Source organism: Haliotis rufescens, unplaced genomic scaffold (genome assembly GCF_023055435.1).
Source record: "Haliotis rufescens isolate VD_foot unplaced genomic scaffold, xgHalRufe1.0.p SCAF_3, whole genome shotgun sequence".
Classification (NCBI taxonomy): Eukaryota; Metazoa; Mollusca; class Gastropoda; order Lepetellida; family Haliotidae; genus Haliotis; species Haliotis rufescens.
The window spans coordinates 11,675,446-11,690,167 of NW_025964001.1; the positions used below are offsets into that span (position 1 = coordinate 11,675,446).

A 14,722-nucleotide genomic window follows, 5' to 3' on the forward strand; every position below is an offset into this window, starting at 1 on the left:
GTTCACAACGCAGTTGTTACAAATCCAGCAATATCACCTTAATCAGTAAATAAAGAGTCTCGGTCATGCATTTATGTGGCAGACAGTCTAAGCAATGATCCACGGTCCAGGGACAATCCACATTGTCCGGGTACAATGAAACACAATCAGCAAGGTCACACGTTGTGACCACCCAATCCTCATTAGTGTGACTGGACATGCATGAGATACTGTGGTAGAGCGCGAAAGGGTAACTAGGGTACTCACGTCGGGAGTATTTATAACTCCATGGTTACAATACAAGTCACTAATGTTCACATTTATTTCTGTTTATGCATGCATGCCTTCTGACTTCTAAATGTTTGAATAAAGATAAAGCTTCAATCAGCTTCAGTGTATGCAAGACCAGACCAGTGATACATATATCTAAATACTTTTTGCCAGGGCTCGGGTCCCAATTCGCAATCAGACATTTTGTACCCATCTCTTGAGACCTACAACAGGTAGGGTCAGGTACTAGGGGGTTGGGTACTGGGGTAGTTAATTTGGACTCGTCCCAACCCTATACTATGGACCGGTTCTTCCCCTGATTCCCTATGGGGCACATCTATGACTATACAATGAGACATGAAAGACCTCAATAAGAACTGACAAAGTCGGACTTACCTGTTCCTCTCCTTCTTGATCCTCCCCAGCTCAGCCTCACATTCATCATCTATCTCTGTCATCTTTGAATCAATTTCCTCAATATATTTATTCTTCTGCTCCAACTGAACGTCAGCCATTTTGGACGTCTGCTGCTTCTCTGCCTGAATTGCCTCTTTCTCCCTGCGCACATCACACAGCTTCCCATTTAACTGCTTCTCCAGTCTTAGCACAGTCTCTTCCTCATCCACAATTCGTGCAGCATGAGAATCTATTGCATCCGTCCTATTCTCAATGTCCTTCTCAAGCTTATCCATTTTTTCTGTCCTAGCAGACGCCAACAGATTGTCTTTTTCTTGTTGTATTTGACCACTTCCTTCTGCCTTCTCTCTCTCCCACTCGTCCATCTCTCGTTCCACCAGCTCTATCAAATCTTGCTCCCTCGCTGCCACCTTCTCTTCCTCTTCCCGCAGCAACTCATGGGCCGAATCCAGATGGCGCTGCTCACATTCCACCAAGTGCCGCTCATCCTCGTCTTTATCACAGACAGCTTTCCGTAGAGCTTCCTCCAACTGGACCTCATGTTCCTTCAGATCTGACCACGCCTCCTCGATCTTTTTGTTCTCCTCTGCCACCTCATCGAGGAGATGTTTCCATCTCTCCTTCTTCTCCTGGTCAAGTTTCTTAAGTCTCACATTTAATGATTTCTCTTTCTCACTAAGTTCATTAAATTTCTTTTTTAAACTTTCGTCTTTCGACAACAACATGTCTTTTTCTTCTTCTAACTGTCTCTGAGCCACTTGTATCAGTTCTTTCTCCTGTTCGATGGACTTCAATCCCTGAACAAGATACAACATGAGTTTTGAGTGGCTTATAGAAGTTGGATCATGACTACCAATGACAAGATAGTGTCGATAATCAACTTCTTCATTACAATTGTAGCTACATATTTGTGTTGATTCTAAAACATTCTCCAGCCGTTAAGTCTGTTTATTGTAATCAAATAATTTCAGCCATCTAAATAAACATGCTTGGTTGCTCACTTTGAACATACATCCCTTGCTAATTATAGTTTTAGCAATTACATCAAAATGTCACTACAATCATAAAAACGTTGATCATCCATACCGTCTTGTCATTAATAAGGCCATCATATAAGTTTGTGTGTTTCTCTTCTCCATTCTATCATGACAAACACCCTGGACCCATGTGCCACAATAGCCTTATGTTGAATGTCACCACCTCCATCACTTCTATCTTACAGGGTTACACTGGACGCAAAATAATGCATTCTATATGCATTGAAATTTATATGTGATGCAAGAATGCTTAAATCTTTCAAATGTAGCATTTACACCAGACTTACCGTATTCGACGTAATAAGCGCCCCGCTCTAATAAGCGCCCACGGCGATATTTGCTAATATATTGGCCAGTAAACAATCCTAATTAGCACCCCTTCCGATTGATCAATGTACACAAGACTTATTTATTCGCGTATAATATGCACTCATGTGTTATATGCACCCTTAATTATGGGCAATTAAATCCTGGAAAAATATATCTGTCGTACATAAACATTTCAGGCTGTCAGCATAAACCACAGAATTTATCTTTTAACTCGTTTCTTTCACTAAAATAATACTCTAATAAGAGCCCCCTATTTCTAATTTTGAGAGCGCCCTGGGCGCTTATTATGTCGAATACTGTAACTGATATTTCAATTTTGTTAAGAAATAAAATTTATATTTTGGAGAGTCTATGTCATTCTTTCCTTACTCAATCACTAAATTACATTTCAAACAAGGAAATTGAATCAAGAATCACAAATAAAGTTTTGTGTTGTTGCCACATGTCACACTTGGACCACCATGTTCATGCCAAAGTCCTACACGACTCACAAATAGATAGACAAGCTGAATCCACGCAAACAATTTCACTCACATGTGAGAGTAATTTGATTGGACGGCTTATTTTGCAGGTGTTGCTGTTCAAATAAATCTCATGTGGCTATAGAAGAGAATGGGGTCATGGTATTTATCCAAATAAAATGGAAATGTAATACCCTGGATAATCGAGGATGACCCTTTTCAAATTTGTTATTCCAAATTTCAGATCACATTGTGTATTTCTTACCACAAAGTCTAAAATTATTTCCTCTTGATGGTTGTGGCCATTTTGTCAAATATAACAAAAAATTGAATATGTGTTTTCAAAGTGTTTCAGTAAATCTAATAAAAAAACATATCAATGTTTTATTGTCACACAATGCCCTCTTCCTGACCTTTGTTTTCTCAGCATATAGCGAATCCTTCCTCCGGCGTATCTCTTCCTCCAAGTTTGAGATGAGCTCCCTCTTCTCCTGCTCCTTTGTTTCAAGCTTGTCCAACATAGCATCACACTCCGCCTTGATTTCCTCCTGGTGCTTCTGCAGCTCCACAATCTCCTGGGAGACAGACAACAGAGTGAGTGAGTGAGTTGGGTTTGATTCTGCTTTGAACAGTATTGCAGTTACATCACACATATATATGTATCAGCTTAAGTCGAAAGAAATAGAGTTACAGAAGTTTATCACATTTTAGAAACCTAAAACTTGGTGCTGACCAGCCAAGGATCACCATTGGGGATATGTAGGCTTGACTAACAACCAGTAGTTCCTTGTGCTGACCAGCCAAGGATCATCATTGGGGATATGTAGGCTTGACTAACAACCAGTAGTTCCTGGTGCTGACCAGCCAAGGATCACCATTGGGGATATGTAGGCTTGACCAACAACCAGTAGTTCCTGGTATCTATGGTACTGACTAATAGCTTCAAACGACAAGCTGTAACAGTGATGACCTGTTTGACTCACCTCCTCCAGCTCTGCCTTCATCCTGCGAGCAGACGTCAGCTGCTGTTGTTCCCGCTCATCCAGCTTCTGCAGCATGCCCTCGTAGTCCGGCCGCTCTGCTTCGTCCTGCAGCACACACTTCCTCATACAGCAGGGATCATACAACATACAGATTCTACAAGATCAATTGTTCTAGTTTTGAAGAGACCCTTTGAACCTATGTGTTTCCCTCATACACAACAAATACATTCCGACATTCAATCTTGGTTAACAGCATCGGAGCATCTAATGACAGTGTTATTTCCTTCTGTGCCAGCACCTGACACCATTCTATGTATTGACATTTGACCCCTTCATGCAGTGACACAACACTGACATCAGACTCTTGTACATAGTGTGAACTGATCCCAAAGTCTAGAGTGACCTCCGACCCTACCATACTGACCTCTGTCCCGAGCATGTGCTGCAGCTGTTGCAGACTCTCCCTCATCTCCTCCAGACACTCCTGTTTCTCCGACAGCTCCTGCTCTAGCTCAATCTGACGTATCATCCGGTCCTCCTCCATGCCACGATATCTCTCCTCCAGTTCCTCAATCTCCTGTCTGAATACAAGTTACAACTCCTTAATACTATTCTCATTTATATTAATTGTCGCAGTTCAAGGGAGATGCAAATCTGGATCATGTTCCACAGTGGGATTTTAGCGATAAGACGATTATAACGCTCCTACTTGTACACCGACTTACGACAGTCAAAATGCTAAGATCAGTTTGTGGAACAGGCTCCAGGGCCCACTTGCACAAAGCGATCTTAGCGCTACGACTATTGTAAGCCTATGTTAAAGTATGGGAGTTACGATCATCTTAGCGATCAGATTGTTTTGTGCAAGTGGGCCCTGGTCATGAAGGTCACACCTTGTAACCAACAATTCTTCATTAGTTGGCTTTTTACGACAAGTAAGGGGCATGTCACCCAGTCTTCCACACAACTACCACACATGGTAATGCAAAAAGAAAGATCATTGTTCAAATTATAACTATTCACAATGTTGGTTATTTGTGTATCCATCAAGTCATCGCCTCTAATTTTGATGTTTTCGCACTGTCAGATACCAACAAAGCAAAATACATCTTTGAAGCTTTTTTTGGATGGATTGTTGGCCTCTGTTTATTTTAAACATATTCTAATTGACAAACGTGTCATGTTTTGGACCTATTCTGTTCCAGAATCCCCACAGGAACTCCAAAAGGAACCTCTCTCTAGCATAAGGTTCCTAAAAGGACCACTCTGTATGTGTACTGATGTTGCGTCTGCTCACCTCTTCTGATCCAGCTTCTCAAGCTCCTCTCTGTGGACATGCTCAAGCTCCCAACTGGAACAGAGACATGCAGACACATGCAGTTAGTGTGCACACAATACTCACATGCCGGGGAGCAAATATTAAATCTAGGCTAATAAACTTACAACAAATAAATCATCAGGGGGCAATGGTGGCCCAGTCGTCTAAGGTGCCACAATTTGCTGGGCAGAGTTGCGTCATTTGGGCTTGCCAGAAACCTATGATTGTGGCTTTGAATCCCGGTTCGCCCCGATTATGTTTCTAGGTTTGTCAGCACCATACCCGTGGTTTTCACCAAAGTGGTAAACATCTGAACGTTAAACCAGCATTAAGTGTTTGATGACACACTAAATGGCCAACAAAGTATTCAGCAGCCATTGCAGCTCCTCATGGCATGTACGAAATATGGGTTAAAATCCCTTGGATTTAAACAGGGGTACAGAATCAAGATATTCCCATCACAAGTTAAAAATGAGTATAATCTGTATGGATGTTGATTTTGAAACGATTTCAAAACAAAACATGTTACTGAAATGTGTTTTATTCTTCAAGTGCTCATCCACGTCAAACAATTGTGAATTGTGCCTAAAGAAGTAACACCAAAGTAATGAAGCTATTCATGGTGAACACAATCTGAATGTTACATGCATAATGGGGATGAGCTACAAATCCAGATGAGTGAGTTGGGGTTAACGCTGCTTTTAACAGTATTCCAGTTATATCACGCCGTGTCAGCTTGATGTGGGAGGAAAGCCCGAAGTGATGCAGGTCTCAGATGTTTACCACTTTTGTGAAACCCACAATGAGTGAGTGAGTGAGTTGGGTTTAACGCTGCTTTTAACAGTATTCCATTTATTTCACACCATGTCAGCTTGATGTGGGCTGAAAGCCCGAAGTGACGCAGGTCTCAAATGTTTAACACTTTGGTGAAACCCACAATGAGTGAGTGAGTGAGTTGTGTTTAACACCATTTTTAACACTATTCCAGTTATATCACGCCGTGTCAGCTTAAGGTGGGCCGAAAGCCCGAAGTGACGCAGGTCTCAGATGTTTACCACTTTGGTGAAACCCACAATGAGTGAGTGAGTGAGTTGGGTTTAACGCTGCTTTTAACAGTATTCCATTTATTTCACGCCATGTCAGCTTGATGTGGGCTGAAAGCCCGAAGTGACGCAGGTCTCAGATGTTTACCACTTTTGTGAAACCCACAATGAGTGAGTGAGTGAGTTGGGTTTAACGCTGCTTTTAACAGTATTCCAGTTATATCACACCGTGTGGGACGAAAGCCCGAAGTGATGCAGGTCTCAGATGTTTACCACTTTGGTGAAACCAACAAGGTGCTGACAAACCTAGAAACATTATCGGGGTGAACAAGTTACTGGCGTGTCCAAGTATCACAACTCTGTGAATTGCGGTGCCTTAGACGACTGTGCCATCCATGCCCCACAAAGCCATGTATCTCAGGTACAAAACCCCAGACCAACAGACATACAGTTGGATTTCTTTAACATGAACATTGTCATAAGTATAGTGGGCATGGTAACATTGCATACTGGATTGACGACCAAAGGCCCATGACATCATCTGACATTGATGACGCTGAGGTGAGCTAAAATTCAACTAAGACACATGTAAATTATCCAACCATTATATGACCAAACTGTAAGAAATCTCAGAACAAGTAATGACAACACTTAATTATGGACAACTACCCCAGTATGGACAATATGTAATCATTAACTATCTAAGATGGTTAGGTTTGAGATCTATACAAAGGGAATCACATCAGGCTAGGAGTCAATGATGACCAACAACAAAACGCTCATCTAGCTGGTCTGACCTTCATGCAATGGTCTTCACACGTAGCAGGCCTAGCCGGAGCTTTTTGGAAATAACTGGTAAACCTTTCTTTGCTGCTTCAGACTGAACATGTTCATCATATTGTCTTACGTAGGCACTACCTGAGACAATTTTGCACAATACCAAGGGGCTCTTTAGTGATAAAATTGTCATGCTTCATGTAACAGCACAATTTGTGTTCAGATTATTGATTAATGACTGATGTGTGTGTGTGTGTGTTTGTGTTTGTGTCGACCAGTCCTTGTTTTAGCCGCTTAATGCCGAGTGCAAGTAACAACAAGTACCATCTTTTAACGTCTTTTGGTATGACGCAGCTGAGGATCGAACCAAACCCTGGAACTTCCTCTCCGGGCGGATACTCTACCACTAGACCACAGGCGGTCAGAGATAGTTATAAGATACTTGGTGAAAAGTATTTCCATTGATTTCTGATAACACTAGGTACAGGCCGGTCATTAAGCAGCTAAGCAGAAATGTCCACTCCTAAGTGAAAGCATACAACACACAGACCGGTGCTTACTGGCATGGAAGAACTTGCTATTTGCTGTAAATACCCACTAGACTAAGTCACAGTTGCCTGAAATCAAACAATCTCTCCCTACCCCCCAGCCCCTTTCACTGCCTGTCCCACTCCCTTTCACTGCCTGCCCCACCCCCCACACTCACCCTGAGCACTGTGGAGAGAGGATGTCAGTAGACCAGTACACATTGACATGGAAGAACTTGGTATAAATGCACATTAGACAAAGTCACAGCTGCCTGAAATAAAAAATCTCTCCCTAACCCCTACCCCCTTTCAATGCCTGCCCCACCCCCCACACTCACCCTGAGCTCTGTGGAGAGAGGCTGTGAGTAGACCAGTACACATTGGCATGGAAGAACTTGCTATAAATGCACATTAGACAAAGTCACAGCTGCCTGAAATAAAAAATCTCTCCCTAACCCCCACCCCCTTTCAATGCCTGCCCCACCCCCCACACTCACCCTGAGCTCTGTGAAGAGAGGCTGTCAGTAGGCCAGTAAACATTCGCAAGGAAGAACCTGCTATTTGCTTTAAACATGCATTAGACTAAGTCACAACTGCCTGAAATCAAACAATCTCTCCCTAACCCCCACCCCCTTCCACCGCCCGCCCCACCCCCAGTCCCCACTCACCCTGAGCTCTGTGGAGAGAGGCTGTCTGTTGACCGATACAGATCTGTCATGGAGTGGCTCAGCAGAGATGTACGAGAGTGACTCAGGAGGGAGTTTGTCGAAAGATTCAGATTTGAGGTAGACTGAAACGGAAGGCCATGACAGTAAATATTGTGTTTACAAATGAATGTCCACAGGTCACGCCAAGATTGCACAAGGTCCGATTTCTCATCAAACAAAGTATCATTCATGGTGAAAACAAAATACATCCCATCACATGGTAATAGCATAAACATATTGTTTACCTTACTGACAGAATTAAATGTTAACAGTGTAAGAAAAGTAACCCAAACATATATCATAACATTATAAATAAATGCAACAGAGAGAAAAAAAAGAAGCATCGGCTTGGCATGTTGTTTAAGTACAGCAAAGGCAAACACCAAAGACAAAGAGAACGGATAATTAACAATAGACATGTGAGGGAATGAACATAATGGATAAAACCAATACAGAGTCTATTCAACATGATCAAGACGGCCAAACCTACACAGTTGTCGTGAGACACTCTAGTTTATAAAGGGAGTTTGAGAAACACTGTGATGGCCATTGTTGGCCTGACGTCCCCACAGTCATGATAAGGATGCCTGGTAATTTCATTATCACAGATCATCGTTCAATATTGACTTGACCTGCACAGCGGTCCACTGCTAATCCTGGCCCTGTTTGCTAGGCTTGGAATGTACCAACACATAGTGGACATTTAAATTCTGTCCCCACACCTAACATACATAGCACACATCCAACATAGCAGCTCTGGAAACGGTTAACCTTCCAAGCTCTTTCCACACTCTTCTTGATACAATTTTATTCAGGAATACATTGGATTTATAAAGTCGACAGGTCGTGATGAGTGTCCGAGGTAATTAACCTGGCTGGACCACATCGTGATGTGTGCAGCCCCTCTGCTCAAACCCCATCTGAAATTGTCAACATTAGGATGGTGTGCAAACACAGAGTGGAGCAGACGGACAATGCAGCAGTTTGCAGAGAATACACTAACAGGACACTGTCAAGATTGGGGCTAAATACAGAATACAGACTACCTACTTTTTCTACCAGTGATACTCAACTCATCAAATGCTGTGAAGTTTTACACAAATGTGGAGAATTTCTTGAATATTTTTGGAAAGTATGGATAAAGAAACATCAACAGATTCTGCTGAGAGTGAAATACAACAAAACTTTTGTCTAGGAATTTTGTTTGAAACAATAGATTTCTCAGGGTGTGCTTCACAACACACAAGGTTTTTTTTCTGAAATGCAAAGCCAAAATCTTTTTAAGAATATCCAGATTGTCAATGGAAAAACGTATATTTTTCTTTTTGTAAAACCTCTGAAGAAATTGTTCCATGAACAGATTATTTCCTTGAGTCCTACCATAGATCTATCATCTATACAGTGAGTGAGTTGGGTTTAACACTACTTTGGGTTATATTCCTGAGTGAGTGAGTGAGTGAGTGGTTATATTCCTGAGTGAGTGAGTGAGTGAGTGAGTGAGTTTATCTCCGCTTTGAACAGTATATCAGTCAAAGCATGGCGTGAGAGTCGGATGTGAGAGGAATGAATGGTTGAAATAGTAGTTGAGTGTGTGTGTGTGTGAGTATGGTTTTACGCCGCTTTTAGCAATATTCCAGCAATATCACGGCGGGGGACACCAGAAATGGGCTTCACACATTGTACCCATGTCGGGAATCGAACCCGGGTCTTCGGCGTGACGAGCGAACGCTTTAACCACTAGGCTACCCGACCGCCCCAGTAGTTAAGTGAGTGGTTGAGTGAGTGGTTGAGTGGTTGGTTGAGTGGTTGGTTGAGTGGTTGGTTGGTTGGTTGGTTGGTTGGGTGGGTGGGTGGGTGGGTGGGTGGGTGGGTGGGTGGGTGAGTGAGTGAGTGAGTGAGTGAGTGAGTGAGTGAGTGAGTGAGTGAGTGAGTGAGTGGTTGGTTGAGTGGTTGGTTGAGTGAGTGGTTGAGTGAGTGGTTGAGTGGTTGAGTGAGGGGTTGAGTGGTTGAGTTGATAGTTGAGTGAGTGAGTGGTTGAGTGAGTGGTTGAGTTGTTGGTTGAGTGAGTGGTTGAGTTGTTGGTTGAGTGGTTGGTTGAGTGAGTGAGTGAGTGAGTGAGTGAGTGAGTGAGTGAGTGAGTGAGTGAGTGAGTGAGTGGTTGAGTGGTTGGTTGAGTGAGTGAGTGAGTGGTTGAGTGGTTGAGTGAGTGGTTGAGTGGTTGAGTGAGGGGTTGAGTGGTTGAGTTGATAGTTGAGTGAGTGGTTGAGTGAGTGGTTGAGTTGATAGTTGAGTGAGTGAGTGAGTGAGTGAGTGAGTGATTGAGTGAGTGAGTGAGTAAGTTTATTTCCGCTTTGCACAGTATTTCAGTCATAGCAAGGCATGACAGTCAGATGTGAGAGGAAATCCTAAAGTGTTGCAGGTCTTTAGTGAAACCACAAGCACAGGTATAGTTCTGACATATTCAGGGTGAATCTGGGGTTTCAAACCAATGATCATGGTCTGGGGTACACACCTCTGCACAATGAATACCATACATTCACTGACATACTGGAGACACATTCATCCCCAGGACATTTTAAATGGGCCAGGAGCAGTTGCAGCTTTTTCTATTTTCAATTTATTTTTACCTTGCTGAGTTCTTGTTTCATCTTAGCTGCTTCTTCTGGATGGTTGAAGCGAAACATGTTAGTTCTTCCCAGAACAATCACAACACCTGCAGGGGGAGATAACTCAGTTTTATGTTTATACATTTGACATTGACGTTCCTCATCTTCCCGAGGCAAGGGAGTTAAGTGACTATAAAAGTCCAGTATTCACCCTTGCCGAACTAGGCTGGAATTTCTAGGGTTGAACCGTGAGCACCTGGATTAAAAACATGAAAAGACTTTGAAAATATCTGTTGACGCTAAGTTGGCAGGGCACATGCTTTGCAAGTCCTGCAATCTACCGGACATCTGACTGACAAACCAGATTGCGATTTTGTTACGCAATTTTGATTGGACTATGAATATACTTGTTAGTCCAGCCAAAATATAACTCCATAATACCAGCCTAGTTTGGCAAGGGTGGAAACTGGACTTTTAAAGTCAGTTAACTCCCTTGCCTAGTGAAGATGGATGTTCCTATGATAAGTTACAGTTGATCATTGACAAGGTGACCTGTATCGATGCAATGATTCATGGTCAGTGTCAATAATTGATTGTGGAGAGAATAAATAATTATATATTCACTACTGGTTGCTTATTGCAAATATTCAATGATGAAACTATACATTATTTAATATGACCATTTCCCATCACATACAAAATGGGCCTTACCATTTGAGGAATAAGATTTTAAAATTTCAAGTGATGTTAACTGCTTTTTCTTAATGTGTAATATCAGGAAAATACAAAACATTTGTAACCATCCAGAATCAGTTAAACTAATATTGAAAAGGATATTTGAAGCATTTTACACAAATCAACAACAAACTCACAACTAATTTCAATGTTGTTTCAACTGAACTCATTTCACAAATTACATATCAGTCAGATATTTCCTTATTACGAAAATTACTCCTGTCAACATTCTTATTTTATTCCAGAGATGCAGGCCCTACCTTGAGTAAGTTTGACTGGTTCATTGACAGGGTAGCCATTGACCATACAAAAAGCATCTTCTAGAGGGTGGAGAAACACGTCTTTGTCATAGTATCGAATCTCACAGTGTTCACGTTCAACTTCAGGACCAGACAGAGCTGTGGAAACAAAAGATGAAATTAATACACAACTGACAAACATTAACAGGCTCACTGGCAACAATGTCGAAAAATACACATGCAGGCAGGTAGGCCTCTTTGTGTTCCTTGTAAACACGTTACACAGGCAAGTCGAAGAACGTTTCTTTCAGAATGCCTGCAGTCAAATTTGGACCTTTACTTACTCAGTTCGGTACCACCTTTTGTCTGGACTGACCTGGTGAGATACTTTCCAAACTTCCTTCACTTCACTTGCTGCATTTATTGGGCCAACATTTCAATGAGTTCAAGGCAATCTAGTCTCCTCCGCAGATGCAGCCTCGTCAGAGGACAAGGACCCCTAACTATGGAATTTATCTGTAGGATTAGCACATGGAGTCATGGAGTCTTGAATGAACAGTTTCATTTTTATCTACATATCTGTGTCAATATTTTGTTTGACACCTATTATCTACAGTAGAATTGTTGCTTAGGTTGTTACACAAGAGTTATCTGAAGCAGATAAAGGTCACCTGGTACCATACCTGCATCAATTGGTACACTATTGTTAAGTATGCACTAACACCCTTTTATACACTTCTGGTGTTGACACAAATGCATCTCATGTCTGTGATGATATTTAACACATGCTGAACATGCACCACAATATTCAGATATTTACTATTCATTGAGTCTTCTGCAGTTAACAATATTCAAACTCCTGTAAATCATGAAATTGTGAGAATGAAATTGATATGAAAATGCGAGTGTCCCTTACTGGCATTAATAAAATGACACATTATTATCTGGACATATTGGAGTTTATTGTCACGTCAGGTTTTTGCGAATGGACGGAAACAATGATTTCATCTTTTAATTTCATAATTCATATTTGGCTAGGGAAAAGCTTACAATAATTTTGGGAGACATCAATTTCAGGATTTACAGTATATAATGCATGGGTGCCTGCAAATATAAAATCTGAGCCAGGAAAACCAGTGTCTAACAGTAGGATCAATGTTCCATGATGCCAAGGTACAATGGCACACAATCAACCGCCTATGCCAGCGAGCAAGTCTGAATATTTCCCCGGGGTGGTCGGGGAGCCTAGTGGTTAAAGCGTTCACTCGTCACGCGGAAGACCGGGGTTCGATTCCCGACATGGGTACAATGTGTGAAGCCCATTTCTGGTGTCCCCCGCCGTGCTATTGCTGGAATATTGCTAAAAGCGGCGTAAAACCATACTCACTCACTCACTCACTGAATATTTCCCAACCAACTGCTGTGAGTGCACTCAGGCATCTCTCCACATTGTGAGGAGGTACACCGAGGGACAAATATTTATGAATAAAACAATTTTTGTTATTATTATGAAAAAAATACTATTGTGTTCCTCATAAAAAAGACGTTGACATCCATTAACTCTCTTCATTATAATCATAATACAATGTGCAAAGAAATAAACAAACATAACCCAAAACAGCCAGAAGTCTTTCTTCTTATGTTGATGACACTGGAAATAAACAATGCATTCGAACTCAATAGATGACATTTCCCAGTATTAATTTTGTCATTTTAGACCAATTTACATTTCTCCACTCCAAGGCCTGTCAAGGGAGTCAATATGTTTCCCATTGTACTGCTTGGTTACAAGAGGGTTCGTGATGGGTTTTAATGCTTAACGTAAAACACCCTTCAAACACTATCGTAAACATAAAGGTCATCTTTTTTTATCGTAAATGCTTATCTTAAAATACCAAAAAATAACTGCTTAACGTAAATAAATAATTTACTGCTTATCGTAAAATGATTAAAATGGTAAAAAACAGTCTGTCTTCAAGACCCAAATGCTTCGCCACAGAAAGCAGGCTTGAGATTTTACCAGGTATTAAAAATATGAATTGTCAGGATGAAACGAAAGCAGAACTAAAAGTCCCATGTCCTGCCATGGCTGATTTAGGAATTTTTTGCGACGATTTTATTGAAAAAGAAGAAAAATACTGCTTAATGAAAAAGTAACCTAAATTTTACTGCTTACTGCTTATGGGACCCACCCATCAGGACCCTCTTACAAACAAACTGCACGTGAGTTTATCAACTGGAGGCCAGAGAGACACCTCCCTATGCGACATAACAAGGTATGATTATCAAGAGAACGTAGAAGTGTAAGTTTGTACACACCAATATCAGGACGCGGGCCATTGACAGCAGCCCCTGCTTCATCGACGCCGATAGTAGTCACCCCTTCCTGGAACACAATACACCATCTGTATAACCACTGGAGGGCCAATTCCTAGGGGAAGCGAGATCATTCTTACACAGCTTTAGTTTTTCAATAATATCAAAACATGTCTGCTAAATGTGGGAGGAAAGTAGTTTGTTTGTTTGTTGTTTAACGCCACACTCAGCAATATTTCAGCTATATGATGGCAGTCTTCAAATAATTGAGTCTGGACCAGACAATCTAGTGATTGACATCACGCGAATCAATCCACGCAATTGGGATACGAAGACACGCATCAACCAAGTCAGCGAGCCTGACCACCGTAGGTCGCCTCTTACGACAAGCATAATGGCCTTTTACAGCAAGCATGGGTTGCTGAAGACCTATTCTACCCTGCTTCTTCACTGGTCGGATGAAATGTGAAACCAAAGCACTTTCAGTGAAACCCATAAGCACAGAGGTATGGTCCTGAGAGGTCTGGGCTAATTTGGGACACAAACAATTGATCAACATATTCTTGCAGTCTCTGTGGTGAGAGCAGTAGTCCAGAGGTTCGATCCCCAGCTGAGTCATACCAAAAGACATTAAAAGTAGGTACTTGTTGTTTCCCTGTCTGGCTCTCGGCATTGAGGGAATAAACAAGGACTTGTTGGACTGTGTGACTGGAGTATCCACATTGAACTGTGGCATGGTATCTCAGTGGAGCAGCACTATAAAACCGACATGAGTCCAGACTAGTATACACTAGTATACATAACCTTGTAGGCAGGGTCAAGGGAGGTAGCTTTGCACAGCCAAATGTGGTAGCTTAAAACTGCCTACAATATTTGACAAATGCAATGTTACATTGTAGAAGATCTGTACCAAATATATGCAATACTACCTATCACAAGGAGATAACCTAACTACATAACTTAGGCTGAACAGAACA

At 41.7% G+C, this 14,722-nt stretch overlaps 1 protein-coding gene across 2 annotated transcripts in view; it reads right to left on the bottom strand.

Annotated features, from left to right (window-relative positions):
• The window catches only part of LOC124146612 (kinesin-like protein KIF16B), a 60,503-nt gene that overhangs the window by 18,185 nt on the left and 27,596 nt on the right, over positions 1-14,722 (bottom strand). The window contains exons 17-25 of one of the 2 annotated variants that reach the window (XM_046516968.2): positions 13,749-13,815; positions 11,451-11,588; positions 10,477-10,562; positions 7,811-7,932; positions 4,775-4,828; positions 3,902-4,058; positions 3,478-3,582; positions 2,908-3,069; positions 646-1,463 (exon numbers count right to left, since the gene is read on the bottom strand). In XM_046516968.2, coding sequence (XP_046372924.2) covers positions 646-1,463; positions 2,908-3,069; positions 3,478-3,582; positions 3,902-4,058; positions 4,775-4,828; positions 7,811-7,932; positions 10,477-10,562; positions 11,451-11,588; positions 13,749-13,815 — 1,709 coding nt within the window. The remainder of the gene's footprint in view (positions 1-645; positions 1,464-2,907; positions 3,070-3,477; positions 3,583-3,901; positions 4,059-4,774; positions 4,829-7,810; positions 7,933-10,476; positions 10,563-11,450; positions 11,589-13,748; positions 13,816-14,722) is intronic. The other variant, XM_046516969.2, reaches the window with a different exon arrangement.